The sequence below is a fragment of the Camelina sativa genome, chromosome 2 (assembly GCF_000633955.1).
Source record: "Camelina sativa cultivar DH55 chromosome 2, Cs, whole genome shotgun sequence".
In the NCBI taxonomy this organism is placed as follows: Eukaryota; Viridiplantae; Streptophyta; class Magnoliopsida; order Brassicales; family Brassicaceae; genus Camelina; species Camelina sativa.
The window spans coordinates 604982-630296 of NC_025686.1; the positions used below are offsets into that span (position 1 = coordinate 604982).

Here is a 25315-nt window from a genome sequence, read left to right on the forward strand (position 1 = left end):
TCAATGGCGTCAATAGACCCATCTATGTGTTGGCTGGTTTGGCTTTTCTTATCTCTGTTGCTACATTAGCTAAGTTCAACTACATCACACCTCTACGCTTCTCTGATCGGTTCTGTAACTCTCACGGAAGCTTTGAAGGCGACAACTATAACATCGGAAGCCAAATGAGGAAGACAATCGAAACCGCCATTTTTAAAATCCACCAAGAAATGGATGATCTCAAGGCTTTAGAAGCTAATTCTTCTTCAGCTTCTGGATCTATGTTTAGGCATGTAGCTTTCCTTGCGGATGTTCTTTCACTGGTTCAGTCAGTTCATTTGGAGTTACCTTCGTTCGAAGAGAGGTTCGTAGATCATCCTTTGAAGCAGATGAACGGTGACCCCGGAGAGCATTTTATGAGAGAAGAGATAAAGAAGTACATAAAGATCAAACCAAACCGGCTTGGGAAACAGAACTTCATGGGAGCTAACGGAACATTCACATCGATCGGACACGCTTGTTTCGCGATGAAGAAAGATCTTGAAGAGTATATGGACTACGATGTTGGCGAAATCTGCAACGACGATTGGAGGTTAGCTCAGAAGCTTATGGTTCACGGATGTGATCCTCTGCCTAGAAGACGATGCTTCTCACGTGCACCTCAGTTATATCACAAACCGTTTCCGATCAACGAGTCTTTATGGAAGCTTCCTGATAATAGGAATGTGAGATGGGGACAGTATAAGTGCAAGAACTTTGCTTGCCTCGCTAGCAACACAACAGCACGAAAAGGGTTCTTCAAATGCACTGATTGCTTCAACCTCACGCATCATGAATCCCCTAGGTGGCTTAACCGAGGAGAACTCGATCCTGAGACGAACCAAACTGCAGATTTCTCTATAGCGGAAGTACTCGAGATAAAACCGGGAGAAATGAGAATCGGATTGGACTTCAGCATTGGCACGGGAACTTTCGCAGCAAGAATGAGAGAACAGAACGTTACGATTGTATCAGCAACCATCAACCTCGGAGCTCCATTCAACGAGATGATTGCTCTGCGTGGTTTAGTTCCATTGTATCTAACCGTGAACCAACGGTTACCGTTCTTTGACAGCACGCTTGATATGATTCACACGACGAGGTTTCTTGATGGATGGATCGATCTAATACTTCTTGATTTCGTGCTGTTTGATTGGGACAGGGTTTTAAGACCAGGTGGGTTGTTGTGGATCGATGGCTTCTTTTGTCTGAAAGAGGATTTGGATGATTATGCTGAAGCTTTTAAAGCGTTAAGGTATAGGAAACATAAGTGGGTTGTGGTGCCTAAGAAAGATAAAGATGATAAAGAAGTGTTCTTCTCTGCTTTGTTAGAGAAACCTCCAAGACCCTTTAGATGATTGACCATTTATTCATTGCATAGTCTATGTGTGTTTACAATATTGTCTTTGTAATATTCTTACTGTATTAAACAAAAAATTACAGAAAATGTCAAAACAAATTGAGATGTATTTTTAGTTATATGTTTTGTAATAAAAAATATAAAGATTCCATTATGATGCAGTCACTTAATGTTTTGTAATGACTAATGAAGCATATAGCTTACGATACGACTGACTAATGTAACTCTCTGAGCTATATGTCGATATATAAGTAACTAATAGGCTATAGGACCTAGCGATATAAACAACTTTTGCATCTTCGATTTCGTTACATCGGTAGGGTAAAGTTTTTGGGAATTCGGAGGAATGGAGGAGGAGAAGCTAGAGATCGTCGGACCAAGGGAGGAGCCGTTGATGGGGAACATCGTACCAGAGGAGGATTCGCTTTCCTCGTCAGATACTGATAGCGAGAAACCAGGATCCCCTGTTCCCATCAATGCTCCGATCTACCGTATGTTTGGTAGAGAACGACCGATCCACATGGTTCTCGGCGGAGGTAAACGTATGAAACACTCTCTACACTCATTCAATCAATGTTCATTTCTCATAGATTGGTTCGGTTTCATTGACATTGCATCTAAAGGGATAATGATTACAAATGTCTTCCATCAGATAGCGTGTGAATTTGTAGAATTAGAGATTTAATTGATTATGTGACCTAATCAGCTAGTGGTTTGGTAATTTGTTGAAGCTGCTGATGTGTTGCTATGGAGAGACAAGAAGGTCACGGCAGGATTACTCAGTGCAGTGACTGTGATTTGGCTTTTGTTTGGATTTGGAGGTTGTAGTCTTCTCACGTTTATATCTCGTGGCTCTATACTCTTTCTGCTGCTCTCTTTCCTCTGGTCCAATGCACTCAACAAGTAAAGATCCTTTTGCCGCATATCCTTCCCTGATATATGTTAAGTTAAAACCTGATTCCTTGTTTGCTAATCATCCATCATTTGTGTAGATCTCCAGAGAACATAGTGGAGATTTACATCCCTGAGAAGCCATTACTTCAAGCTGCTTCTGTATTGACCTTTGAGCTTAACTGTGCTTTCGCAACCTTGAGGAGCATTGCGTTAGAGAGAGACATCAAGAACTTTGTAGTGGTACGTGTTTAGTTTCTTAAGTCTTGTTTAGAGAAATCACTGAAACGACTTACGAGCTTGTTTCTTTTTGTTGTTGTATGTTCTGAAAATAAGGCACTCGTTGGACTTTGGCTCGTATCGATCATCGGAAATTGGTTCAGCTTCTTGTCATTGCTCTACATCTGTAAGTTCACTACTCGTTTTCACTCTTGCTTATCTATCTACAGATCATGTATTGAACTAATTGAAACGAAACAGGTTTTGTTCTGATTCACACGGTGCCAATGCTTTATGAGAAGTATGAAGATGAGATTGATCCACTTGCAGAGAAGGCTGTGATTGAGATGAAGAAGCAATTCCAACTTTTTGAGGCCAAGTTTTCAAGTAAGATCCATCATTAGCCAAACAACTCAGTAATCGAGAGATTGAACTAGATTTGATTAATTTTAGTTGAGTTCATTTATCTATTCCTTTGTTTGTGGTTTTGGTTACGTACCACTCAAGTCATCTAAACTACTGTGGATATAAAATGGGCTGGGCCTTTCAAAGAATTTCTAGGAAGGTCCTCCTCATCTTTTTATAATTGAAATCTAAAATCTTACACTTCTCCATGGTTAATAAAAAATAAAATACATGCTAATTGCTGAGTTTATGTAAATCTTAACTTTCAATTAGATAGTTTTTTACCTGAAGATGTCAAAATAATTACTCCCTCCGTTTCACAAAGAGTGTATATTAATAAATAATTAATGTACTAGTGTGTATGTGTATGTTATTGAAACAAATACATCTGAACAAATAAAGTACGAGATCAATAATATCCCAATAAACTTGGAGGAACTCTCACAAAAGTCAGAGAAAGAAGTTCACAAATAAATTCTACTGCTTATACTTGAACTGACACACTTCTATTTGATATAATTATGATTACCTTTCCAAAGCACCTTAAAGGTATTGTGGCCTGACTTGCAGGTAGTACTGAGTATAATAGTCACATGTTAGAGATCAATCACTACAAAAAAAAAAAAAAAGGTGTGTTACATCAATTAATTTGTATCATAAACAAAAATGATATTAATTTAAATTACTTTTTAATAACTTACAAAAATTATATACTAACATCAATTACAATAATTGATACTGTTATTGATTGGTATGACATCATTTCATTATAACTGATGCAAATCGAAATTATTATTACATCACTTTCAAAATATTGATACAAATATATAAATTTACTTCACTTAATAATTGATGTATATATTAATTTATATTAACATCACTTAGAAAATGATAAAATGTTTACATCATTAAAAAATGATTTTAGCAAAATTATATGTTAAGTTAATATATTAACTTAACTTAGATTGTTAAAAGTTAAAATTTATGTAATTATTTGTTCATTTTTATCGTTTAAATAATTTTTCTGTTTTTATATTTTAAATTTTGGGGAAAGCCATTTGATTTTAATATATACTCTTTAAAAATGAAAACTCCAAAATAGAAATTTAAGAAAAATGTAGATCTTTTTATTTTTTTCAACAATAAAAATGTAATTCAAAAACTTAAACAAAAAAAAAGAGAAATATAGAAAAAAATAGAATTGTGTTATTCTGATCGATTAAATAATCATATAGTGAAGAACTATTCTCGTATTGAACACAAAAAAAATATACTATGTCGTCCATTACATTATTAATAGAGATAGTTGATAATACATATAATTCAATACGAGAATAATTCTTTAAATATGTTTATGGTAGAGTTTTAAAGGTAGAGTTTTGAAGCATTGAATCTTTTTTTTTTTTTTTTTCATCCATTGAATCTTTCTTTTTTATAAAACATTATTCCATTAAATTTTGGTATTTGTTTAAGAAACAATACAGTAACCTAATTAATCGGAAAAATCCTGCATGTTTTTCTTGACATAATTGTTGATCGATCAACAATGAAAATGAGACAAGAGAGGATATTTTTGGACAACAAACACCAACTTGAGTCGTAAGAAGTGGCTCTTAACACTCTAACGATTCCACTTGGAAATCATACCGTAATTACACAACAACAAACGAATCAATATTAGAGAGAACGATCGTCGCCGTGAGGTAAGAAAATGTTGGAGACGAAGTCTTGGAATCTAGAAGAGTAAATCTTAGGATGAACGGTCGAGATTGAGTTCGAGTTATGTTGGATGGATTTGTAACAATGTTCTATGCGTTTCTTCATACCATAGTCTTGAAACGTGTCTACGATCCCTATATACAAAAGGACGTCGTACCATTCTTCTTCTCCCGTCTCTCTCGTCACTCGCCGTGCCCTCGCCGGAATCTTCATCCCAAAACTGATACTTGAGCTGCAACAAGAAATGTTAGATTCTCCCTTTTTTTTTTTTTCTTTCTAATTCATTGTGAAATTTCTAATAATGTTATATGATGGTACATCTTTACCTACTGTGGATGAGGTCATTGAGTGTTACTGCTAATATGCTTTTTCTGTTGATCTGATTTTTTTTTGAGCTTGTGCTATTGCTTGCTACTGATTGTATAGACTTCGGCTTTTCGCTTTCGACTGAATCTGTCAAAAATTATAAGAATTGTAAGTTTTGTTCCCATATAATGTAAGTACTTTGATTAAACAAAATCATATAAATTAGGTTTACCTCTATCGGGGGAGCATGGATTCATTGTTACAAAAGATCTATTAGGAGAATTCAAAGCCGTCTTGATCGACTTTGTGCTATCGCTTTTGAACGAGCCTGAAAATGTAACCGATAGACATATTTATATATTTATGTTCTAGTCTTGCAATAAATCAGAGATGGAAGAATGTTGGTAAAGATTTGTACATGGAGGTGTGAAGCTACCGTAAACCGGGTTTACTCCATGAAGTGAACCTGTTAAAGAGTGATTTATTATGATCAGAAAAGATCCAAGTCGATATGCAAATAGTTTTAATTCACTACTAAGAACAGAGGAAACCTTACCTGGACAAGACTCTTGAGCTTGTAAACCAACCAGTAAGCTATAATCCATTATACCTTCTTCTTCCAAAAGCTCGCAATCTAGCTTTGTTTGCCTGTAGTCACATAATAAACCCTTTCCGTTTAGCCATTTGAATCATAAAAATTGTTGAAAAGATCAATCAAGATGGTGTAGAGAGAAAGAAAGAGGGATATATACTTGATGATGCGTTGTCTGGCCAATGGATCAACGTAGAAACAGAAATCGAGATCGATATCCTTCAAAACAGTGGTGTTTCTCACTTCAATTTTCTTGTTAGTTCGACCTTTAGGAGAACCTTTTAGATCATAGAGCTTGTTCATGAAGATCGTTGAATGTAGCATGTTTGACATCACAGCAAAATATGTCTGTATATCCAAAACTAATGATTAGTGACGAATCAAACTAGCACTAATCATGATAAATTCCATATAAAGATATATAAAAAATAATTCACCTTAACACCTCCAACAGGCTTCAAAGCATGAACACCATAAATCCTTGTGAATAGTGAAGATTTGTACTTGTTAATATGGCGGTAGTAACCGGGAAGCATCTCTAGTGTCACCTATAGAAATATGTAAATCACAAGATTTTAGAACACACACAAGAATGAGTAGTACATAAATTTTTATAGGTGTAAAAAATTAATTAATGATCTATATTAATGTAAAATGACACTCTTTGTGAAATAATTTTTTTTCTCTAAAATGACACTTTTGTGAAACGGAGGAAATATTTCTAAAATGACATATAACACACGTCCCCCAAAAAAAAAACCAATTGATGATACTGGCAGATAAGGCCGATATGTGGGCCTAATTTCAATATTTGAAGCCCATTTAACACCGACAGATCAAACATTACGACCCGATTAACTAAACGGAATAAAGAAAGAAATAAAAAAATTGTCGTAAAAATAAATAAACTCTTCACAAATGAAATCACAATCGCCATTGTTTCTGTTATTGAGATCTCCCTCCATCAGATCTAACACTTCCCACTAAATTCTTCTCTGTACAATACACTTCTCGATTTCGAATTCGATCTGAAACTACAAATTTTGTTTAGCTACTTAAAAAAAATGGCGCAGCAACAGTTCCTTCACCAGCGTCCAATCCAAAACCCATTCACAAACCCATTCGCTTCCTCTCCTCTTTCTAATTCCTCAACCTCGAACCGTCCAATCTCACTCTTCAGCCGCAACGGTCTCCTCCTCTTACTCGCTCTCCTCGTTATCCTCGGCGTATTCTTACCCTGGGCTGGATCTCCTTTATTCCCGTTTCCAAACAGACTCTCTTCTTCTTCTCAATCCAGATGGCGTGACTATTCCCTCGCTCAAGCCGTCAAGTTCGTCGCTAAGAACGGTACCGTCATCGTCTGCGCCGTCAGCTATCCATACTTGCCTTTTCTCAACAACTGGTTGATTAGTGTTTCTAGACAGAAGCATCAGGATCAAGTCCTCGTCATCGCTGAGGATTACGCTACTCTCTACAAGGTTAATGAGAAGTGGCCTGGTCACGCCGTTCTCATTCCTCCGGCGTTCGATTCTCAGACGGCTCACAAGTTCGGTTCCCAGGTATTAACATCATCTCCATCCGATTTTATCAAATCTGGATTTTGCGTTAGTGTTAGATGATCTGAGATTGGATACTTAATCTGAGTTTTTGAGCTATGTTTGGTACATCCATGGCTAATCCTATGAAATAAGAGCTTGTATTGCGATGGAATCGATCGTATTAACTGACTTCATGTATCCGATTAGGGTTTCTTCAATTTCACAGCACGGAGACCGCAGCATCTCTTGCAAATTTTGGAGTTAGGTTACAATGTAATGTACAACGATGTTGATATGGTCTGGTTGCAAGATCCGTTTCAGTATTTGGAGGGAAAGCATGATGCATACTTTATGGATGATATGACTGCAGTATGTATACATTCTCTCTCATGCATCTCCTTCATCGATTGGTATTGACTTAGTTAGTGTATTTATTGTTATCTTTTTGGTTATGGTTCCAGATTAAGCCGTTGGATCACTCTCATGCTTTACCACCTCCGGGTAAAAAGGGGAGGACTTATATATGTAGCTGTATGATTTTCTTGCGTCCCACTAATGGCGCAAAACTTCTCATGAAGAAATGGATCGAGGAACTTCAAACACAACCTTGGTCCAGAGCTAAGAAAGCAAATGATCAGCCTGGTTTTAACTGGGCACTTAACAAAACAGCTCATCAGGTATGTTTCTTCCTGCTAGGTCCACAATAAAACAATAACTTTCTGTATATTGGTCTCCAGCTTTGATAACACAATTATTGAATTCATTTGAAACTGGAAACTCACAAGACTGAATCTTTTGATACTCTGAGATTCCGCTTTAGCTACTCATAGCTCTAATCTACTTCATGTTCAATTGCGATTTTCAAGCTTTTTATAAACTCCTCTAATCTACTTACGAATGTTTAATTACGATAGGCTTTGTATTAGTCATAATCATTTGTTTGTATTCATTTTTGTGATTTCTGTTTGCAGGTGGATCTCTACTTGCTTTCTCAGGCAGCATTCCCAACAGGAGGATTGTATTTCAAGAACTCGACATGGGTAAAAGAGACAAAGGGAAAACATGTCATAATTCACAATAACTACATTGTCGGTTTCGAGAAGAAGACCAAACGTTTCCGTGACTTTGGTCTATGGCTAGTCGATGATCATTCTTCAGAGTCTCCATTAGGAAAATTAGAGTAAATCGCAAAAAGAAAGATTGTTTTATCTCTCTCTCTCTCTCTCTCTCTCTGTCTATCTTGTTCTTATTGAAACTTTTCAGGCCGAAAAAAGGAAGGAAGAAAGATCCAGTGAGTAAATTGTTTTACATTTTTGGGGGTCTTTAAAGTCATGTGAAGAGGTGTTTATATGGCTAATTCAATACCACTTGAGTTGAGTTTGGTAAATGTAGTAGACTGCTAGAATTGGCCGTCGAGTCTGACAATTCGATGATTCGTTCATTCAAGTCAGTTTGCAATCAGCATTTACACCCATGGGATCATAATTACTGGCATACATATATGGTATAACAAAAGGGAAATAACAAAACTGTATCAGTGTTTTTGGTCTTTTGGATGATTATATTATGTTCAATTGTTCATACAGAGAAGAAATTAATATATTTGTTTGTTGGGATATCAATTGATATAAAATGTTTTATTTTCTGTATTGATGATATGAAAATTAAGTACTTTTATGATGGCAACAAGAAAATATAGTTTGGTTATGATTTGATAGATTGTATAAATCCTGTTTCTTGAAATTAAATTTGACACAAACATGAAGTATTGAAATTAATTTTTTTTTTTGTAACAAAATTCTCTGCAAAATAGAAAAACAAATACTGACAGCTAGCATATGGGGGGGATACGAGGGTCCACATTGATTAATATACAAATTTATTTGAATTATAGTTGGGGATGGATGTTATTTCCACATACTTTACAACATGTGACTAAACCAATAATAAATAGAGATAAATATTACAATTATATAGACTTTTTGGAGGATGCTGCTTATGTAAGATTTACCGTAAATGATAAACATTATAATTAATTAATTAATTAAAAATCAAATACTACTAGTTCTTTCTTTCTTGCATTCGTGTGTTTACTACTAAAACAATTTATTCCCCTAGATCTGATATATTTATTGCAATTACTAAAATCCAATTTCAATAAATAATGATTTCTATATACCTCTCGATCCATAAAACTAAATCATGCGTGTAACATAAGAACAGAATATTTGTAAAAATTGTTTATCTTATAGTTATAAATTTTACAATCCCATACTTAGAAAAAAAGGATAATATACTTTTGGGATTTTTTTTCAGTCGTACCAAAAAAAAAGATTATATTATTAATAAATAATAATATCATCTAGTGTTGTGCTAAAGAAAGAAAAAAATGAAAGAAGAAAATAAAAAAAAGAGTGAAGGGAGGAAATTAGAAAGACAGAGAAGCAAAGATTCTTAACTCCCTTCGAATCCGCAGCTGCTTCCAAGCTCATATCCGATTTCTATGTATAATTCACTTCTCTCTATTGAGAAGAAAAGAGAAGAGAAGAGAAGAGAGTCTCCTTTTTTTTTGTTTGATTCTGCCATTGACGCCGTAAGATAGAGAGCTTCTCTCTCTTAGTCTCTCTCCTTTTTGCTTTTACTGAGCTCACAAGAATCTACGCATCTGTGTACTTACTCTGCTGATGCTTTACTACTGAATCATCACCAACACCACACGCACTTCGAGTTGCTTTATCTCTATTGAGTCGCTTTTTTAGATTTTTTCCCCATTCAGATTTCTGGAATTTTCTGTCGGATGCGTTTTTGAGATTCGTCGAATCTAATTTTAACTGGATTGGATTATAGATTGGAACTTAGGTGAGGGGATTTGAGATTCGTAGCCTTGTTGTAAGTTACGTTTTGTTCTTGTTTTGAGATTCCGTAATCTCACCGGAGTTGCATGTAAGGAGGTTTTAGTATAATCAAAACAAAATGGGTTCTCTGGAATCTGGGATGATGATTCCGGTGAAGAGAGTTGATTCCGGGAGAAGCGGAAGACAGCAGCAACAGCAGCAGCATCAGTTCTTGCAGAGAAACAGATCGAGACTCTCCAGATTCTTTCTATTGAAGAGACTTGATTACCTTCAATGGGTTTGCACAATTTGTGTCTTCTTCTTCTTCGTTGTGCTCTTCCAGATGTTTTTACCTGGTCTCGTGATTGATAAATCTGATAAGCCATGGATTCGGATTAGTAAAGACAACTTGCCACCTGATTTGGTTGTTTTTAGAGAGAAAGGTGTTTTTGATTTCGGTGATGATGTTAGAATTGAGCCAACCAAGCTTCTCATGAAGTTCCAGAGAGAAGAAGCTAATGCTTTTAATTTCACTTTGTCTTCTTCTTCTCTCAATACCACTCTGCAGCGTTTTGGATTCAGAAAGCCCAAGCTAGCTCTGGTCAGTTGTTTTAAGATTTTAGAAAATGAATTCTTCTTTTATGCATTGTGGTTTTTTTTTTGTCTTCTTGAGATCTAATCACTGCATTGTGGTTTTCTAGGTTTTTGGCGATTTGTTAGCTGATCCAGAACAGGTGTTAATGGTGTCTCTCTCCAGGGCACTGCTAGAGATTGGCTATGCAATTGAGGTATAGATTTGTTGCTTCTTTATAGGTTTCCATGTTGTTCTTTTGTTTACCCGTAGTATGAAGTCTAATGCCACAAAACCTCTGTCTTGGTAGGTTTACTCGGTTATAGACGGTCCAGTGATTGGTATTTGGCAGACGATGGGAGTTCCAGTCACAATACTCGAGACTAACCATGCATCGAGTTGTGTTATCGACTGGCTGTCGTATGTACCATATCATTTCTTGTGCTATATATGCATTTGCTTCAAAACTGTAGGAAAACTAGTGAACCATGTCTTGATTAATTCAGAGCTTGGAATTAGTATTTGGGATATGGTTAATATAATATATTCATGTGATTATGTTCAATTGGATAATGTGGATCTGAGGTTGATCAATTGTATTATGGGTTCTTTTCTGCTATTATTATAGTGCAAACTTAGTTGACTTGACTTGGTCAATGCAATGATTTCTGATCATTGATAATATTCTTTGTTCTTATCTTGAAGTTATGACGGCGTAATTGTAAACTCTCTCCGAGCAAGGAGTACATTTACTTGGTAAGATTTTCGATTCGTTGGCATGAGTGTATATTATATAGTTCTTGTTTTGGTTTTTATTCATGGTACATTGAAATGTGAGTTTATATATATTGTACATATATATGTTACCTATGTGAATTTTCCGAAGTCCTTGATAGATTAAACTATTGTTATTCTTTGACAGCTTCATGCAAGAACCTTTCAAATCTTTGCCTCTTGTTTGGGTCATCAATGAAGAAACTCTCGCTGTTCGGTCTAGACAGTACAACTCAACAGGTCACACTGAACTCCTCACGGATTGGAAAAAGATTTTCAGCCGGGCATCAGTTGTAGTCTTCCATAATTATCTCCTTCCGGTAATGTTTATGATTAGACTTCCACAAATACATGTTTCTGATGCTGCTTTGAAATAGGTTTTCTAGAGTAGTTTTTGGATATTTATCTCGTTTTACATTCACTTCATGCAGATTCTCTACTCTGAGTTTGATGCTGGCAACTTTTATGTCATTCCCGGATCACCAGAAGACGTATGGGAACCAAATAATCTAGATTTTCCACAAAAAGATGATGTGGTCATTTCCATTGTGGGAAGTCAGTTCTTGTACAAGGGTCAATGGCTGGAACATGCCCTGCTTCTGCAAGCTCTACGGCCGTTATTTTCAGGCTATTATGATGAAAGTTATAATCCCCATCTCAAGATCATAGTTTTAGGTGGAGAGTCAGCTTCCAACTACAGCGTAGCTATTGAGGTATATCAAGGTCCGCTTTGCTATTAGTTTAATGGTTTGTAGCTTTAAAGAAAGAGATTACAAAATTACTGACCTTGTTCCTTGCTTTGTTTTACACTTCTTAGACAATTTCCCAGAACTTGACATATCCAAGAGATACTGTGAAGCATGTAAGCATTGCGGGGAATGTTGATAAGATACTTGAAAGTTCTGATCTTGTTATATACGGATCGTTTCTTGAGGAGCAGTCTTTTCCAGAAATTTTGATGAAGGCTATGTCCTTGGGAAAAGCTATAGTTGCGCCTGACCTCTTCAACATTAAAAAACACGTATGCTCTTTCTTCCTTTACTCATGTTCTTCATGGACATGTATTGTGGCATCTGGCATGTTCTCTGTCCATTTGCTGCTTACTGACTATATTGGCAAATATGAATTAGGTTGATGACAGGGTTACTGGGTATCTTTTCCCCAAGCAAGATCTTAATGTTCTGTCACAGATTGTGCTTGAAGTGATATCAGAAGGGAAAATATCCCCACTGGCTCAGAAGATTGCCTCCATGGGGAAAACAACTGTGAAAAATATGATGGCTCGGGAAACAATAGAAGGTTATGTGGCCCTACTAGAGAATGTTCTCAAGTTTTCTTCAGAAGTTGCTTCTCCTAAGGATGTACAAAAGGCTCCTCCAAAACTGAGAGAAGAGTGGAATTGGCATCCATTTGAAGCTTTTCTGGATACATCGCCGAATGATAGAACAGCAAGAAGTTATGACTTCTTAGCAAAGGTTGAGGGGCATTGGAACCATACCCCAGGAGAAGCTATGAAATTTGGAGTTGTTAATGATGATTCGTTCGTGTATGAAATTTGGGAAGAAGAGAGATATCTTCAAATGATGAATACTAAAAAAAGGCGAGAAGATGAGGAGGTAAACTTTAGATGAGGGTTCTTGAAATGACGTTCTCATCACATTTCCTACTTGCCATTTTGATTTGTTTTGTGTTGTATTGTTATGCAGCTGAAAAGCAGAGTCTTACAGTATCGTGGGACATGGGAGGAAGTATATAAAAGCGCCAAAAGGGCAGACCGAAGTAAGAATGAACTACATGAAAGGGATGAAGGGGAGCTGCTAAGAACCGGTCAACCTTTATGCATATATGAACCATATTTTGGTGAAGGAACCTGGTCGTTTCTACATCAATATCCCCTCTATCGTGGGGTTGGCTTGGTGAGTTTTCATGTGTGAGATATTGTTTTCCACCGCAACCATAAGGTGGTCTGAAAGAGGGAAATTGTTCTCAACTGATTTGAATGCATCATATTGTAGTCAGTTAAAGGACGGAGACCTAGGATGGATGATGTCGATGCAGCATCACGTCTTCCGCTTTTCAACAATCCATACTATCGCGATGCTCTTGGTGACTTTGGAGCATTTTTTGCAATTTCAAACAAGATTGATCGTTTACACAAGAATTCGTGGATTGGGTTTCAATCCTGGAGAGCGACTGCCAGGAAGGTACACATCTCTTCTGTTTTAGCTTAGAAATCCTTCATCCTTTCTATAATAGAATGCTATGTCCAGTACGTGTGATGTAATTTGGGACCTTAAAACAGGAATCTTTATCCAAGATTGCTGAGGATGCATTACTTAATGCTATACAAACACGGAAACACGGAGATGCCTTATATTTTTGGGTTCGCATGGACAAGGATCCGAGAAATCCTCTGCAGAAACCCTTTTGGTCGTTCTGTGATGCCATAAATGCTGGGAACTGCAGGTAAAACACTACAGATTTTTAAATCATAGTTTTATGACAATGTTTGAGACACTGCCTTATGACTCTGTGCACCTTTTATTGTCTTGGATCTAGGTTTGCTTACAACGAAACTTTGAAGAAAATGTACACGATCAAGAACTTGGACTCACTGCCACCAATGCCCGAGGATGGAGATACATGGTCTGTGATGCAGAGCTGGGCATTGCCAACGAGATCCTTCTTAGAGTTTGTCATGTTCTCAAGGTACCTGTTTTACCATTTCCCAGTGACTGTCTCAATCGTAGACTCTTTGGAAAAAAATGAGTACTTACTTAGAGAGTGTATTCTCTCTTGTTTGTAGAATGTTTGTGGATTCACTGGATGCACAGATATATGAAGAGCATCATCGAACAAACCGTTGCTATCTGAGTTTAACCAAAGTAAGAAACTTAATTCTTCTTCTGCCAAAGTTCATCATATGTGGTTTATATATACTTCTCAGATCAATCCACTTGGGTTTGCATTTAAGTAATGTGTTCAACATCTCACAGGACAAGCATTGCTATTCGCGGGTACTAGAGCTTCTGGTGAACGTATGGGCGTACCACAGCGCAAGACGCATTGTCTACATAGATCCAAAGACTGGTTTGATGCAGGAGCAACACAAACAGAAGAATCGGCTAGGGAAAATGTGGGTGAAGTGGTTCGACTACACAACTCTGAAAGCAATGGACGAAGATCTTGCAGAAGAAGCGGACTCAGACCGTCGTGTGGGTCACTGGCTATGGCCATGGACTGGTGAGATCATGTGGCGGGGTACATTAGAGAAAGAGAAGCAAAAGAAGAATTTAGAGAAAGAGGAGAAGAAGAAGAAAAGTCGAGATAAGCTGACTAGAATGAGAAGTCGAAATGGTCGCCAGAAAGTGATCGGAAAATATGTAAAACCGCCTCCGGAGAACGAAACTGTTACCGGAAACTCCACTTTGTTAACCGTAGACGCATAAAAAAAACAAATTATAATTTGTGCTTTTTTTCTTTTTTGTTATGTTAGGTCATAAGATTTGTTTCATTCATTGTTCTTTTTGGAAAGATTACTGTATAAAAAGGTCTCAAGTCTCTCTGATGTAGCACATCTTTACGTATCACACAAGCTTCTAGAATTCTCTGTTTTCCTTTTTGTTTTTGTTAGTTTTCCATTTTTTTTGTTGATTTTCCTTTTCTCTCAAATTTCTATTTCTTTTAGGTTTTCCTTTTCAGTTTGATTTAGCTGCTCTATAAGTAAGACCTCTAATTCTTCTAAAGAGGATCATCCTTGAATTGAATTAATAAAGAGTTATCTTACAAATCTGAGTTTTGCAAAGAAGCCTATTCTTTCAAGTCTCAAACCTCTGTTTTATCTCTCTCTCTCTCTCTCTCAAGCTTCACTGTAAACAACAACAACAACAACAAAAAAAGAGAGAAGATGGTGGAGGAGACGCACGTTCTTGAGATCAATCTCATCTCTGCGCAACGTCTCAAAGAACCGACGGGAAAGCTGCGGCGATTGCAGACCTACGCATCAGTCTGGGTTGAATCTTCAAACAAGCTCCGTACTCGGATCGATCGGATCGGCGCTGAGAATCCGATTTGGAACGACAAATTCGTTTTCCAGGTCTCGCCGGAGTTCCTATCAAGCGAAACATCAGGCGTTTCAATCGAGATCTACGCGGTTGGTTACCTCCGGGATCATCTGATCGGAACCGTACGTTTCCTCGTAAGTAACTTCCTCCCAACCGCCGCCGTGAAAGTTCCGTCTCTCGTCGCGCTTCAGATCCGTCGTCCTTCTGGAAAGTTCCACGGCGTTCTTAACATCGCGGCTATGGTGATGGACGCTTCTGAGCTCCCCGCCGATTTCTTCAAGTCCGTTCAAGAGATCCGCCGGATGAGTCGTAAAATGAAAAAGTCTAGATCTGCGGTTAGCGTTAGCTCGTCGGAGAACGGTTTCGCCGATGACGCTGGGAGTTCGAGAGAGAATTCGGTTTGCGGATCTGTAAATTTCTCCGACGACGGTACGGGCTCTACGGCGTCTTCTTCTCCGATGCCGTCTCCTCTCAGAGACTGGAACGCAGTTCGAAATTTGGCGGGAAAGAATCACGTGAGAGCTTCATCGGACGGCGGAGGATTGATGTGCTGTTTCTTGATGAAATCGTCGGGTGTGTTACCACCGCGAAGAAGAGAAATGATGGACGGCTGAGATCTCTTTATCCGATTACTAACGGTTCAGATGTTCTTTTGGTTTTCTAAACCATAGATCTTCGCCACGTTCATCTCTATCGACGGTTTGAGATCTCCCTCTATAATACGTCGTCGTGTAGTGCAGTTTTGGCGGTTATGAGTCTTCTTAACAAATTCTGAAGTTTGGTTCTTTGTTGCTCAATCATCTCTTTTTTTTTTTTTGTGAACGCTTTAAAATTCTTTTTGATATGAATATTAACTAAACAATATCAATATTTTTTTTTTGTTGGTAGTCATAATAATCATAATAATAGTTCTCATATCACAAAATAAAAATTTGGGTACTAAAAAAGAAATGCAAAAGTGAAACAAAAAGCGGGAAGTCGTTTACGACGTAATTGTTAGTTTAACGGCCAAGATTAGTTAAAACCATCGATTAGTCCTACCAGAAATAACAAAATCATCTTTTTTATACAATTCACTCATCTCTCTTGTCTTCTTCAATCTGCTCTGTTTGTGTGTCTTCTCCTCCTTATCAGATATATTGCTTGCAGCTCTTGGAAACAGGTAAATCTCTCATCCGTACGTAAAATGTGTTTATTGTTAGGGTCTTTTAAAGTTCATAACTTCAATCATGTGTCATTGCTATATGATCGCACCTTTAGGGTTTAGCAATTATGGCAAAGAGTACGAGGGAGATAACAGCCATGGAGGTGAGAGCCACAGAGAAAAATCGAATTCGATACTCTACGAATCACGTTACACAATTGCCACCTGGCACAATAACTGAGTTTGATTGGAAGGATTACTGTCCCTTGGGTTTCAGGTAATATATTTCTATATATAGTTTCTTGTTTTCTGGAAATTTGTTTTAATAATGCTATAAATACAATACAAGTGAAAATAATTGATTTTATACTATGTGTTTTTGTTGTTTGTTTGTAGACTTGTACAAGAACTTGAAGGTATCGAACATGATGATTACGTGCATTCAATTTGCACTGATGAGACTCTTCAGAAGCTTTCTTCTGAGAAAATTGGAAAGGTGTTTCATATTTCCAATGATAACCGTTTTCTCATCAAGATCCTTCGAAAATCCGAAATTAAGGTATACTTAAACAAATCTTTTAAGAATTTATGTACTACTCATTCTTGTGTTGTGTGTTCTAAAATCTTGTGATTTATGTCTATAGGTGACTCTAGAGATGCTTCCTGGTTACTACAGCCATATTAACAAGTACAGATCTTCACTATTCACAAGGATTTATGGTGTTCATGCTTTGAAACCTGTTGGAGGTGTTAAGGTGAATTATTTTTTATATATATGGAATTCATGATATATAGGTGCTAGTTTGAGTCACTGATCATTAGTTTTGGATATACAGACATATTTCGCTGTGATGTCAAACATGCTACATTCAATGGTCTTCATGAACAAGCTCTATGATCTAAAAGGTTCTCCTAAAGGTCGAACTAACAAGAAAATTGAAGTGAGAAACACCACTGTTTTGAAGGATATCGATCTCGATTTCTGTTTCTACGTTGATCCATTGGCCAGACAACGCATCATCAAGTATATATCCCTCTTTCTTTCTCTCTACACCATCTTGATTGATCTTTTCAACAATTTTTATGATTCAAATGGCTAAACGGAAAGGGTTTATTATGTGACTACAGGCAAACAAAGCTAGATTGCGAGCTTTTGGAAGAAGAAGGTATAATGGATTATAGCTTACTGGTTGGTTTACAAGCTCAAGAGTCTTGTCCAGGTAAGGTTTCCTCTGTTTTTTTCCTCTGTTCTTAGTAGTAACTTTTCTGATCATAGTACAACACTCTTTAACAGGTTCACTTCATGGATTAAACCCGGTTTATGGTAGCTTCACACCTCCATGTAAAAATCTTTACCAACATTCTTCCATCTCTGATTTATGTGATATTATAGCAAGACTACAACATTCTAAATTTTATGTCTATCGGTTACATTTCCAGGCTCGTTCAAAAGCGATAGCACAAAGTCGATCAAGACGGCTTTGAATTCTCCTGATAGATCTTTTGTAACAATGAATCCATTCTCCCCCGATAGAGGTAACAAAACCTATTTTATATGATTGTGTCTGATCAAAGTACTTACATTATATGAGAACAAAACTTATAATTCTTATAATCTTAATAGATTCAGTCGAAAGCGAAAAGCCAAAGTCTATACAATCAGTAGCAAGCAATAGCACAAGCTCAAAGACAAATCAGATCAACAGCAAAAGCATATTAGCAGCAACACTCAATGACCTCTTCCACAATAGGTAAAGATGTACCATCATGTAACATTTTATTAGAAATTTCACAATAAATTAGTCAGAAAAGAAACTAACATTTCTTGTTGCAGCTCAAGTATCAATTTTGGGATGAAAATTCCGGCGAGGGCACGGCGAGTGACGAGAGAGACGGGAGAAGAAGAATGGTACGACGTCCTTTTGTATATAGGGATCGTAGACACGTTTCAAGACTATGGTATGAAAAAACGCATAGAACATTGTTACAAATCCATCCAACATAACTCAAACTCAATCTCGACCGTTCATCCTAAGATTTACTCTTCTAGATTCCAAGACTTCGTCTCCAACATTTTCTTACCTCACGGCGACGATCGTTCTCTCTAATATTGATTTGTTTGTTGTTGTGTAATTACGGTATGATTTCCAAGTGGAACCGTTAGAGTGTTTAGAGCCACTTCTTACGAACCTAAGTTGGTGTTTGTTGTCCAAAAATATCCTCTCTTGTCTCATTTTCATTGTTGATCGATCAACAATTATGATCGATCAACAATTTTTCCGATTAATTAGGTTACTGAATTGTTTCTTAAACAAATACTAAAATTAAATGGAATAATGTTTTATATAAAAAAAAAAGATTCAATGGATGACCCAAAAAAAAAAAAATACAATGCTTCAAAACTCTACCATAAACATATTTAAATCACTATTCTCGTAGACTCGTATTGAACACAAAAATGTTATACTATTATGTCGTCCATTACATTATTAATTGAGATAGTTGATAATACATATAACCCGATTAATTAAATTTAATATTTTCTGCAAAAATATCTTCTAATTTGCCATTTTTCGCAATTTAACTATCTATTTTTTTTTTAAATAAGATCAATCATACAAAGTCAAGATAATACAAAATATAATCTTCATACAAAATATAATCATATAGTCAAGATCAATCATATACATTATATTTTTTAATTTCTAAAGCTAGATTTACGAGAATTTCAATTCGATATATTATTTATCAAAATTTAAAATTTGACGGTGATAATGGCGATAAGTTATATTGTGTATTACATTTGATTTTGTGGGATTAATTTGTATTTTTGGATTGAAGACGTAAATTTGTGAAAATGCTGACTTAGAGTTTTTTTTGCTTGCAGAAACATCCTTAAATTTATAAAATATAAATCTTAAAATTAGAAGTAAAACAAAAAATATATATATTAATAGTACTAACCTATTTTTTTACCTAATATCTAAGATAATTAATAACTTCAAAATCGCTAAAAAAGATTAAAAAAAGAAAAAAGAAAAAAATCTTTCAACTTCATTAATCAAATCATAAAGTTTAGAATACGCCAAACATAAAAGATTTTCTATCTATATTAATATTTTGAAGTATATTTTGTATTATGCCTTTTTTACTTCTGCTTATTTAAAATTTTATTTACAACATTAACCCATCAAAAACTTCCAAAAAATAGTATTACTTCAAATTTTGTTTCCTAAAATTTTTACATTCCATTCTAACTGGAAAAAAATTACAGCAAAATCAATATGAAAACAGAATGATATATTTAACCAGACATTCTATCTCTGAATCATTTACAAACAAAGAGAACAACACTTTGATTCCCATTTTTTTTTCCAATATCTGTGAGCTTTGATTCTTAACGTAAGAAGAACTTTGATTTACATTTATTTAAATATTATAATTAACATATGTTAACTTAACAAAATTTTAAAATATTATGAATATGTAAAATTAAAAAAGTTTTAAATACAATATGATATGGTTATATAGTAGATGAGTTGTAAAGAAGACATGTCTGAATTAATAAAATATTATTAAATTTGTGCTAAACCCGGGTTAAATCCTCATTTAATTATTTTTAACACTATTAATATTAGAATATTTGACATATAAAATCAATTTGATTTAACTAAGATTGTGTAAAATAATTAAATAATTATGAACAATGTGATTTAATCAAGCGTATTAATAACTTATTATGTATTTGAAAACCCTTATTTTTTTGTTACAATAATTAAAAATCAAAATAGAATCTCAAACACTAAACAAAACAAACTAAATATAACAAACAAATGGTCATGAAGTATATTGCAGGTTAACAAAATTAGTATAAATATTTTACCGTACAAATAGCCGGAAAAATTAGTTATTTCTCTATTTACAAAACATCCAATATTTAATAAACAAATACAATATAAAATATAAATAATAATAAAATTATATGCACGCGGTGTACTGCGGGTTAAAATCTAGTTAATTACAAAGTCTAAAACCCCTACAAATAAGAAGTTCATATGATAATGTTAATTAATAAATTAGATGTGAGTATTTGACAAAAAAAATCAGAAGTAAGTAATAAAAATTTGGAAATCATCTAAATATTTCTTTTGATGTTAACTCCTCCCATATCCAGATAAGTTAATTACTTCAAATCAATGGATTATAGACTAATACCTAAAATACAAAATGAAAGTTTTTTAAAATAAAGAAAAAGCTCTCAGTTTCATTAATCAAATAATAAACTAACATTAAAGTCCTTGTATTGATTATTACAAAAAAAGTCAAAACCCCTAAAACCCATAAATTCATATACTAATCTAGATTAAAGACAAAAGTTAACTCATAATGGTGTTTTATTTTCTATTAACTATTTTGATGTATAATGATAATTGTAAACCTTACATATACATCATACATGTATTGTTTACTTGGCTAAATGCGAACGCGAGATTACGGTGGACGCGCGCGACGTCGAATTGTTCAGTTCTAAGCGATTAGCTCTGTTTTTACTTTTTGTTAAGTTCGAATCATTAAAAGACTCTTTGATAAATCTATAAAAAGTCTCTTGCACATCTGCTCTAGCTCTACGTTATTTATTAAAGATGAGTTCGGATCTCTCGGTCTCCTCCGATGGGGATTTTGGGTTTGCTTTCAACAACGTTAATTTTTCCGACCGTCTTCTTAGGATCGAGATCACTAGTGGCAGCGGTGAGGTTAGCTCTTCTAGTAGTGTCGTCGACTTGGTTACGAATCGCAAACGCAAAAGAGAAGACACCCATGGTTATTTTTAACTTTGGTTATATATATAGTAGTATATTTTAGGATTTTGTCAAATTTTTGGTTGTCTTTGTTTTGGTTTAAAGTACGATATCTTGACTTTTTCAGTTGCTACAACTCACGAGGAGTCTGATTTGAACAAGAACTCGTGTGAAACGAATTATGAGAATAACAACAACAACAAACATGAAGAAGCGTTGGTAATGGCTGACCAAGAACCACAATCAGGTACATCCTTCTTGCATGTTCTTACTTAGTTCTTATAGAAAAATCGGATGACTCAATGGTACTGTTTGCAATTTGCAGGTGGTGAAGATGAGAATGAGTATAATAATAATTGTGGAGTTACTAATAATCCTTCGGTTGTAAGCGTTAGAGGATTACATGTAAGTTCTGCCATATTGGCAGCCAAAAGCCCATTTTTCTACAAGGTATTATTATTTTATTAGTCTACTCAATATTTTTTTTATACAATGCTAATGAAATTATATTATATATCAGTTATTATAATTCACGTTTTTTTTTTTCGGTTCAGCTATTCTCTAATGGAATGCTTGAGTCAAAGCAAAAACAGATGACCTTGAAAATAGATGCTTCGGGTTGGTATATTGTAATTCAAAACTTGTAAAAATCTATTTGGTGTGGTAATATATTTGAAAATAACTTGGAGATCGATTTAATGACAAATTGCAGAAGAAACTGCTGTGATGGAGCTCTTGAATTTCATGTATAGCAATTCCGTATCAGTCACGGCACCACATGCTTTGCTCGATGTTATAATCGTGGCCGACAAGTTTGAGGTTGCTTCGTGCATGAAGTATTGCAGCCAGTTGCTTCTCAAAATGCCTATGACATTAGACTCTGCATTGCGTCTTCTTGATCTTCCTTCGAGTTTGCTAATGGCTGATTCAGTAAAGCCTTTAACAAATGCTGCAAGGCAGTTCATCGCCTCTCGCTACAAGAATCTATTAAAGCACGCCTCTCTGTTATTAGAAGACTCTCAAAGCATACATGAACCATCGTCACGTTTTAAGGGTGTAAGTGGGATTCCAGTGGAGGAGTTGATGGCTTTGCCGTTGGTAGGTATCGAGGCAATACTAGCGTGTGACGGTCTAGAGGTTTTATCTGAAGACCTTTTATACGAATTTGTCTTGAGATGGGCGAAAGCGCATTACTCAGTTCCAGAAGAACGCAAAGAAATACTAGGATCTCATCTCGCTCGCTACATCCGTTTCCCTCACATGACATGTGGCAAACTCAAGCAAATCTTGACCTCAAACGACTTCACACCTTGTGTCGCATCAAAGCTAGTCCTTGAAGCCCTCTTGTTCAAAGCAGAATCGTTGGACAAGCGACGCCTTCTTGCCCATGCACAACCCGCATCCTGGTTTGCTGAACGAGCCTACATATACAGACCCATCAAAATTGTGGAATTCGAGGTTCCTCGGCACCAATGCATCGTTTACTTGGACTTAAAACGCAAAGAATGTGAAAGCATCCGTCCATCAAGCTGGATAACATCTCAAACGTTTTCCTTAGGAGGACAAGAATTCGTTCTCTCAGCTCACCGCAACATGGACCAACCAGGTGCGTTCTACTGTTTTGGACTGTTTCTTTGGATGCGAGAAACAGGGTCGGCGAGTCTGAGCGTGGACTTGGAATTCTCAGTGAGGTCAAAGCCAACTTTGGAATTTGAGAAAAAAATCAAAGGAAACTATAGCTTCACCAGAGGTAAATCTGCTGGATTCAGAAACTTGCTTTTAATACCATGGGATGACTTCGTAGCTGAGAATTCCCCCTACTTCATCAATGATGTTCTTCATCTCCGAGCTGACCTCTCCATCCGCCTTTAGAACCAACCATATATATACATTATCTCAATCTTTTCAATTAGTGTATCCCTTTTCTATTGGTTTAATGGCAATAAAAATCCATAAGTACAGTTTTAGGCTGCGTGTATCTGAAGCAACAATGATATCAACAATTTCACATGCATGTTTTGAGCATCTTTGTCTTAGAATTTAAGGCCATTTTGAAGTATGTCCCCCTCTTAAAAACTAATGCGGTGGATCCAAGATAATAGTTTCAGATACTGCTGCGGATACACAACAATGTTGAAACAGAGACAATTGTATAATAACACGATGTTACATGAAAGAAAACCTTCACAAAAACAAAGCTTGTTTATTTTTAAAAATGAATCTATTCGCTTCCTGCGATCTTCTTCTTCAAGGAATCAATATCCTCAGCCAATTCCTTTCTGCTTGACTGTAACAAGATGATCATTTCATGTCAGATAGATCACTGCAGCTTTAAAGATTATAAGAATCCGAAGAAGAAATAGAAAGAGAGTACATAATCTAGTTACCTTGAAGAGAAGGTATCTGTAGACAAACCATCCAGTGTACCCGAGACCGACAAGTTCCATAACTTTGGGAAGCTACAAACACAAAGAAACATCAGTTAAACACTTAAACTTAAACTCAAACTGATTACACTTTCTCTAGGGGTTTATATATATAAAGATTGTAGTTACCAGAGGAACAGAGTTGATGGCACCAACAACAATGGAAGATAACCAAACAGCAACAATGGCTCCTCCTCCATAAAGAAGCACAGTCGACTTGTTCTCAAGACCATCCCACTGCACCCAAAACACATAACACCAATCAAAACATAACACAACACAAAGCCATACCAAATATGTTTGATCTTGGATAAATATGGCTCACCTTTTCCTTCAAGTCAGTGATGAGTTCGTTGGTGTCGATGGAGGTCTCGTCTGAAGAAGCTCTCATCTTCATCAATTCAACCTTTTGCAAACCATTCCCTGCAATTGAACCGGAGAACCAAATGTTTTGGTTTAGATTCGTGAATTTTAAACAATAAAACCCTCAATTTCGGTTTTTAAAGCCCACTTGCTTGGTAGTTGTAGCTTAAACCATCCAAACCGGATCTACTAAACCGGTTCAATCTACCTGTATATATAATCACTATACCGAACCGCGCAGCATCGCTAAAAATTCAATTCCGGGCCGGAAGATTCTAATTTCAGGCAATTGAATACGATTTCACGGGATTGAACCCTAGAAAGAGAGATTGTAAAGTATAAATATATCACCTGAAGCAAGCTTCAACGGAACGGTGAAAGAGGATCGGCCAAAGGAGCGAGGAGGAGGAAGGTAAGGGACGGCGGAGCATCGGGTGGAGACGGCGGGGACACGTGGAGCAATCACTGCCACAGAGGACGAAGCTGCTGCTGCTACTGATATCGCCATCGAAGCACGCCTCGAGAGAACTTCAATTTCTTCTTCTTCTTCTTCTTCTTCTTCTTCTTCTGCCTACTTCTCTCTCTCTCTCAGTCTTCTTCTCTGTTGAGTTTTTTTGGTGCTGCGCTTTTTTTACTAAACAAGATTCTGTGGAGCGACACGTGGAAGCTTCTCGCGTTCTTATTGGTTGGTGCTCTTATCTTTAGAAATCCAACTCAGTGGTGTTTATAGAATGCGAGAGTCTCTGTGGGGTTTATGAGGCCTGTTTTAGGCCCATCTTACTATGTAGGCCTCTTTTTAAAACCAATCGTTTTTGTTGTCTTTTTCTAAGTGAGGAAAAATGGAAAATTATGCAAAACCTTTTGATTTTTGTGTCACTCTAAACTAGTAGTATAAGATAGTTTACGAGGATGATACGAGATTAACTAAAAAAAGGAATTCGAACAAGGAACTTAAAAAAATTATTTAAATATAAACACAAATAAACTAGTTGACCATAAATGAAGAAACTCAAACTTGTTTTTGATTAGTAAAAGAGTTGTGGCAAAAGAAATAAATTAACAAACCCACGCACTTAAAAATGGAGTGATGATGCGTACAGCTCTTCCACCCTTATACTTCGCTGGCGCTTTCAACTACTAAACCATTACTCCATTTCTCCTGTTATTTAACCAAATAGTTGAAATTTATTTAATTGTATTTGGTAGTTTTCGTGTGATTAATTTACTCATGAAGATATACGTGTTCATGCATCTAGCAAGTGTTGGCATGAGAAAAGAAAAAAGACAAATAG

General features: G+C 36.0%; 9 protein-coding genes across 10 annotated transcripts in view; 7 read left to right on the top strand and 2 right to left on the bottom strand.

Moving 5' to 3' along the window:
- The window catches only part of LOC104712426, a 2559-nt gene extending 1083 nt beyond the window's left edge, over positions 1 to 1476 (top strand). The window contains exon 2 of the mRNA XM_010429332.2: positions 37 to 1476. Within this exon, the coding sequence (XP_010427634.1) occupies positions 37 to 1376 (1340 nt within the window). The 3' untranslated portion in view covers positions 1377 to 1476. The remainder of the gene's footprint in view (positions 1 to 36) is intronic.
- LOC104712443 (reticulon-like protein B7) lies at positions 1682 to 3004 on the top strand. 2 transcript variants are annotated; one of them, XM_010429350.2, is made up of 5 exons: positions 1682 to 1920; positions 2110 to 2281; positions 2371 to 2512; positions 2606 to 2675; positions 2750 to 3004. In XM_010429350.2, exons 1-5 carry the CDS (start codon positions 1725 to 1727, stop codon positions 2890 to 2892), a joined length of 723 nt encoding a protein of 240 aa, XP_010427652.1. In that variant the 5' UTR covers positions 1682 to 1724; the 3' UTR covers positions 2893 to 3004. The 2 variants fall into 2 exon arrangements, with proteins under 2 accessions (XP_010427652.1, XP_010427657.1); XM_010429355.2 differs by having other exon boundaries at positions 1682 to 1914.
- LOC104746851 (putative phosphatidylinositol 4-phosphate 5-kinase 11) lies at positions 4571 to 6447 on the bottom strand. The gene is made up of 8 exons (XM_010468396.1): positions 6439 to 6447; positions 5948 to 6058; positions 5671 to 5858; positions 5475 to 5566; positions 5337 to 5384; positions 5151 to 5246; positions 4939 to 5065; positions 4571 to 4844 (listed from the first exon to the last, which is right to left on the bottom strand). Exons 1-8 carry the CDS (start codon positions 6445 to 6447, stop codon positions 4571 to 4573), a joined length of 945 nt encoding a protein of 314 aa, XP_010466698.1.
- On the top strand, positions 6418 to 8597 carry LOC104712460 (UDP-D-xylose:L-fucose alpha-1,3-D-xylosyltransferase MGP4-like). The gene is made up of 4 exons (XM_010429363.2): positions 6418 to 7069; positions 7256 to 7417; positions 7510 to 7725; positions 8020 to 8597. Exons 1-4 carry the CDS (start codon positions 6575 to 6577, stop codon positions 8230 to 8232), a joined length of 1086 nt encoding a protein of 361 aa, XP_010427665.1. The 5' UTR covers positions 6418 to 6574; the 3' UTR covers positions 8233 to 8597.
- LOC104712468 lies at positions 10022 to 14832 on the top strand. The gene is made up of 14 exons (XM_010429373.2): positions 10022 to 10483; positions 10584 to 10670; positions 10764 to 10873; positions 11159 to 11209; positions 11376 to 11547; positions 11659 to 11940; positions 12045 to 12248; positions 12358 to 12843; positions 12934 to 13143; positions 13243 to 13431; positions 13530 to 13693; positions 13787 to 13936; positions 14034 to 14112; positions 14224 to 14832. Exons 1-14 carry the CDS (start codon positions 10022 to 10024, stop codon positions 14674 to 14676), a joined length of 3099 nt encoding a protein of 1032 aa, XP_010427675.1. The 3' UTR covers positions 14677 to 14832.
- Positions 15018 to 16102, top strand: LOC104712476 (BON1-associated protein 2-like). The gene has a single exon (XM_010429385.1). The coding sequence runs from the start codon at positions 15135 to 15137 to the stop codon at positions 15903 to 15905; it is 771 nt and encodes a 256-aa protein (XP_010427687.1). The 5' UTR covers positions 15018 to 15134; the 3' UTR covers positions 15906 to 16102.
- LOC104746861 (putative phosphatidylinositol 4-phosphate 5-kinase 11) lies at positions 16564 to 18543 on the top strand. The gene is made up of 9 exons (XM_019229511.1): positions 16564 to 16712; positions 16832 to 16994; positions 17080 to 17190; positions 17272 to 17459; positions 17564 to 17655; positions 17730 to 17777; positions 17876 to 17971; positions 18060 to 18186; positions 18270 to 18543. Exons 1-9 carry the CDS (start codon positions 16564 to 16566, stop codon positions 18541 to 18543), a joined length of 1248 nt encoding a protein of 415 aa, XP_019085056.1.
- LOC104746872 (BTB/POZ domain-containing protein At4g01160-like) lies at positions 21019 to 23365 on the top strand. Its single transcript, XM_010468416.2, has 6 exons — positions 21019 to 21256; positions 21362 to 21481; positions 21560 to 21684; positions 21789 to 21852; positions 21947 to 22238; positions 22296 to 23365. The coding sequence occupies exons 1-6, from the start codon at positions 21079 to 21081 to the stop codon at positions 23104 to 23106; spliced, it is 1590 nt and encodes a 529-aa protein (XP_010466718.1). The 5' UTR covers positions 21019 to 21078; the 3' UTR covers positions 23107 to 23365.
- On the bottom strand, positions 23320 to 24632 carry LOC104712484 (protein CURVATURE THYLAKOID 1A, chloroplastic-like). Its single transcript, XM_010429397.2, has 5 exons — positions 24375 to 24632; positions 23986 to 24083; positions 23790 to 23897; positions 23622 to 23693; positions 23320 to 23521 (listed from the first exon to the last, which is right to left on the bottom strand). Exons 1-5 carry the CDS (start codon positions 24529 to 24531, stop codon positions 23456 to 23458), a joined length of 501 nt encoding a protein of 166 aa, XP_010427699.1. The 5' UTR covers positions 24532 to 24632; the 3' UTR covers positions 23320 to 23455.

Excerpts from the sequence above, each read along its gene's own strand:
- LOC104712443 (XM_010429350.2), top strand. The coding sequence starts at position 1,725 with ATGGAGGAGGAGAAGCTAGAGATCGTCGGACCAAGGGAGGAGCCGTTG. Across the intron at positions 1,921-2,109 it reads GGTTCTCGGCGGAGGTAAAC|CTGCTGATGTGTTGCTATGG; the intron begins GTATGAAACACT and ends AATTTGTTGAAG. Across the intron at positions 2,513-2,605 it reads ACATCAAGAACTTTGTAGTG|GCACTCGTTGGACTTTGGCT; the intron begins GTACGTGTTTAG and ends TCTGAAAATAAG.
- LOC104746851 (XM_010468396.1), bottom strand. Across the intron at positions 5,247-5,336 it reads CGGTAGCTTCACACCTCCAT|GCTCGTTCAAAAGCGATAGC; the intron begins GTACAAATCTTT and ends TTACATTTTCAG. Across the intron at positions 4,845-4,938 it reads AATGACCTCATCCACAGTAG|CTCAAGTATCAGTTTTGGGA; the intron begins GTAAAGATGTAC and ends TTCTTGTTGCAG.
- LOC104712460 (XM_010429363.2), top strand. The coding sequence starts at position 6,575 with ATGGCGCAGCAACAGTTCCTTCACCAGCGTCCAATCCAAAACCCATTC. Across the intron at positions 7,070-7,255 it reads CTCACAAGTTCGGTTCCCAG|GGTTTCTTCAATTTCACAGC; the intron begins GTATTAACATCA and ends GTATCCGATTAG. Across the intron at positions 7,726-8,019 it reads TTAACAAAACAGCTCATCAG|GTGGATCTCTACTTGCTTTC; the intron begins GTATGTTTCTTC and ends TTCTGTTTGCAG.
- LOC104712468 (XM_010429373.2), top strand. The coding sequence starts at position 10,022 with ATGGGTTCTCTGGAATCTGGGATGATGATTCCGGTGAAGAGAGTTGAT. Across the intron at positions 10,671-10,763 it reads AGATTGGCTATGCAATTGAG|GTTTACTCGGTTATAGACGG; the intron begins GTATAGATTTGT and ends CTGTCTTGGTAG. Across the intron at positions 13,144-13,242 it reads TCTATCGTGGGGTTGGCTTG|TCAGTTAAAGGACGGAGACC; the intron begins GTGAGTTTTCAT and ends ATCATATTGTAG.
- LOC104712476 (XM_010429385.1), top strand. The coding sequence starts at position 15,135 with ATGGTGGAGGAGACGCACGTTCTTGAGATCAATCTCATCTCTGCGCAA.
- LOC104746861 (XM_019229511.1), top strand. The coding sequence starts at position 16,564 with ATGGCAAAGAGTACGAGGGAGATAACAGCCATGGAGGTGAGAGCCACA. Across the intron at positions 16,995-17,079 it reads TTCGAAAATCCGAAATTAAG|GTGACTCTAGAGATGCTTCC; the intron begins GTATACTTAAAC and ends TTATGTCTATAG. Across the intron at positions 18,187-18,269 it reads AATGACCTCTTCCACAATAG|CTCAAGTATCAATTTTGGGA; the intron begins GTAAAGATGTAC and ends TTCTTGTTGCAG.
- LOC104746872 (XM_010468416.2), top strand. The coding sequence starts at position 21,079 with ATGAGTTCGGATCTCTCGGTCTCCTCCGATGGGGATTTTGGGTTTGCT. Across the intron at positions 21,482-21,559 it reads TGACCAAGAACCACAATCAG|GTGGTGAAGATGAGAATGAG; the intron begins GTACATCCTTCT and ends TGCAATTTGCAG. Across the intron at positions 21,853-21,946 it reads CTTGAAAATAGATGCTTCGG|AAGAAACTGCTGTGATGGAG; the intron begins GTTGGTATATTG and ends GACAAATTGCAG.
- LOC104712484 (XM_010429397.2), bottom strand. The coding sequence starts at position 24,531 with ATGGCGATATCAGTAGCAGCAGCAGCTTCGTCCTCTGTGGCAGTGATT. Across the intron at positions 24,084-24,374 it reads TCCGTTGAAGCTTGCTTCAG|GGAATGGTTTGCAAAAGGTT; the intron begins GTGATATATTTA and ends GTTCAATTGCAG. Across the intron at positions 23,522-23,621 it reads ACAGATACCTTCTCTTCAAG|TCAAGCAGAAAGGAATTGGC; the intron begins GTAACTAGATTA and ends ATCTTGTTACAG.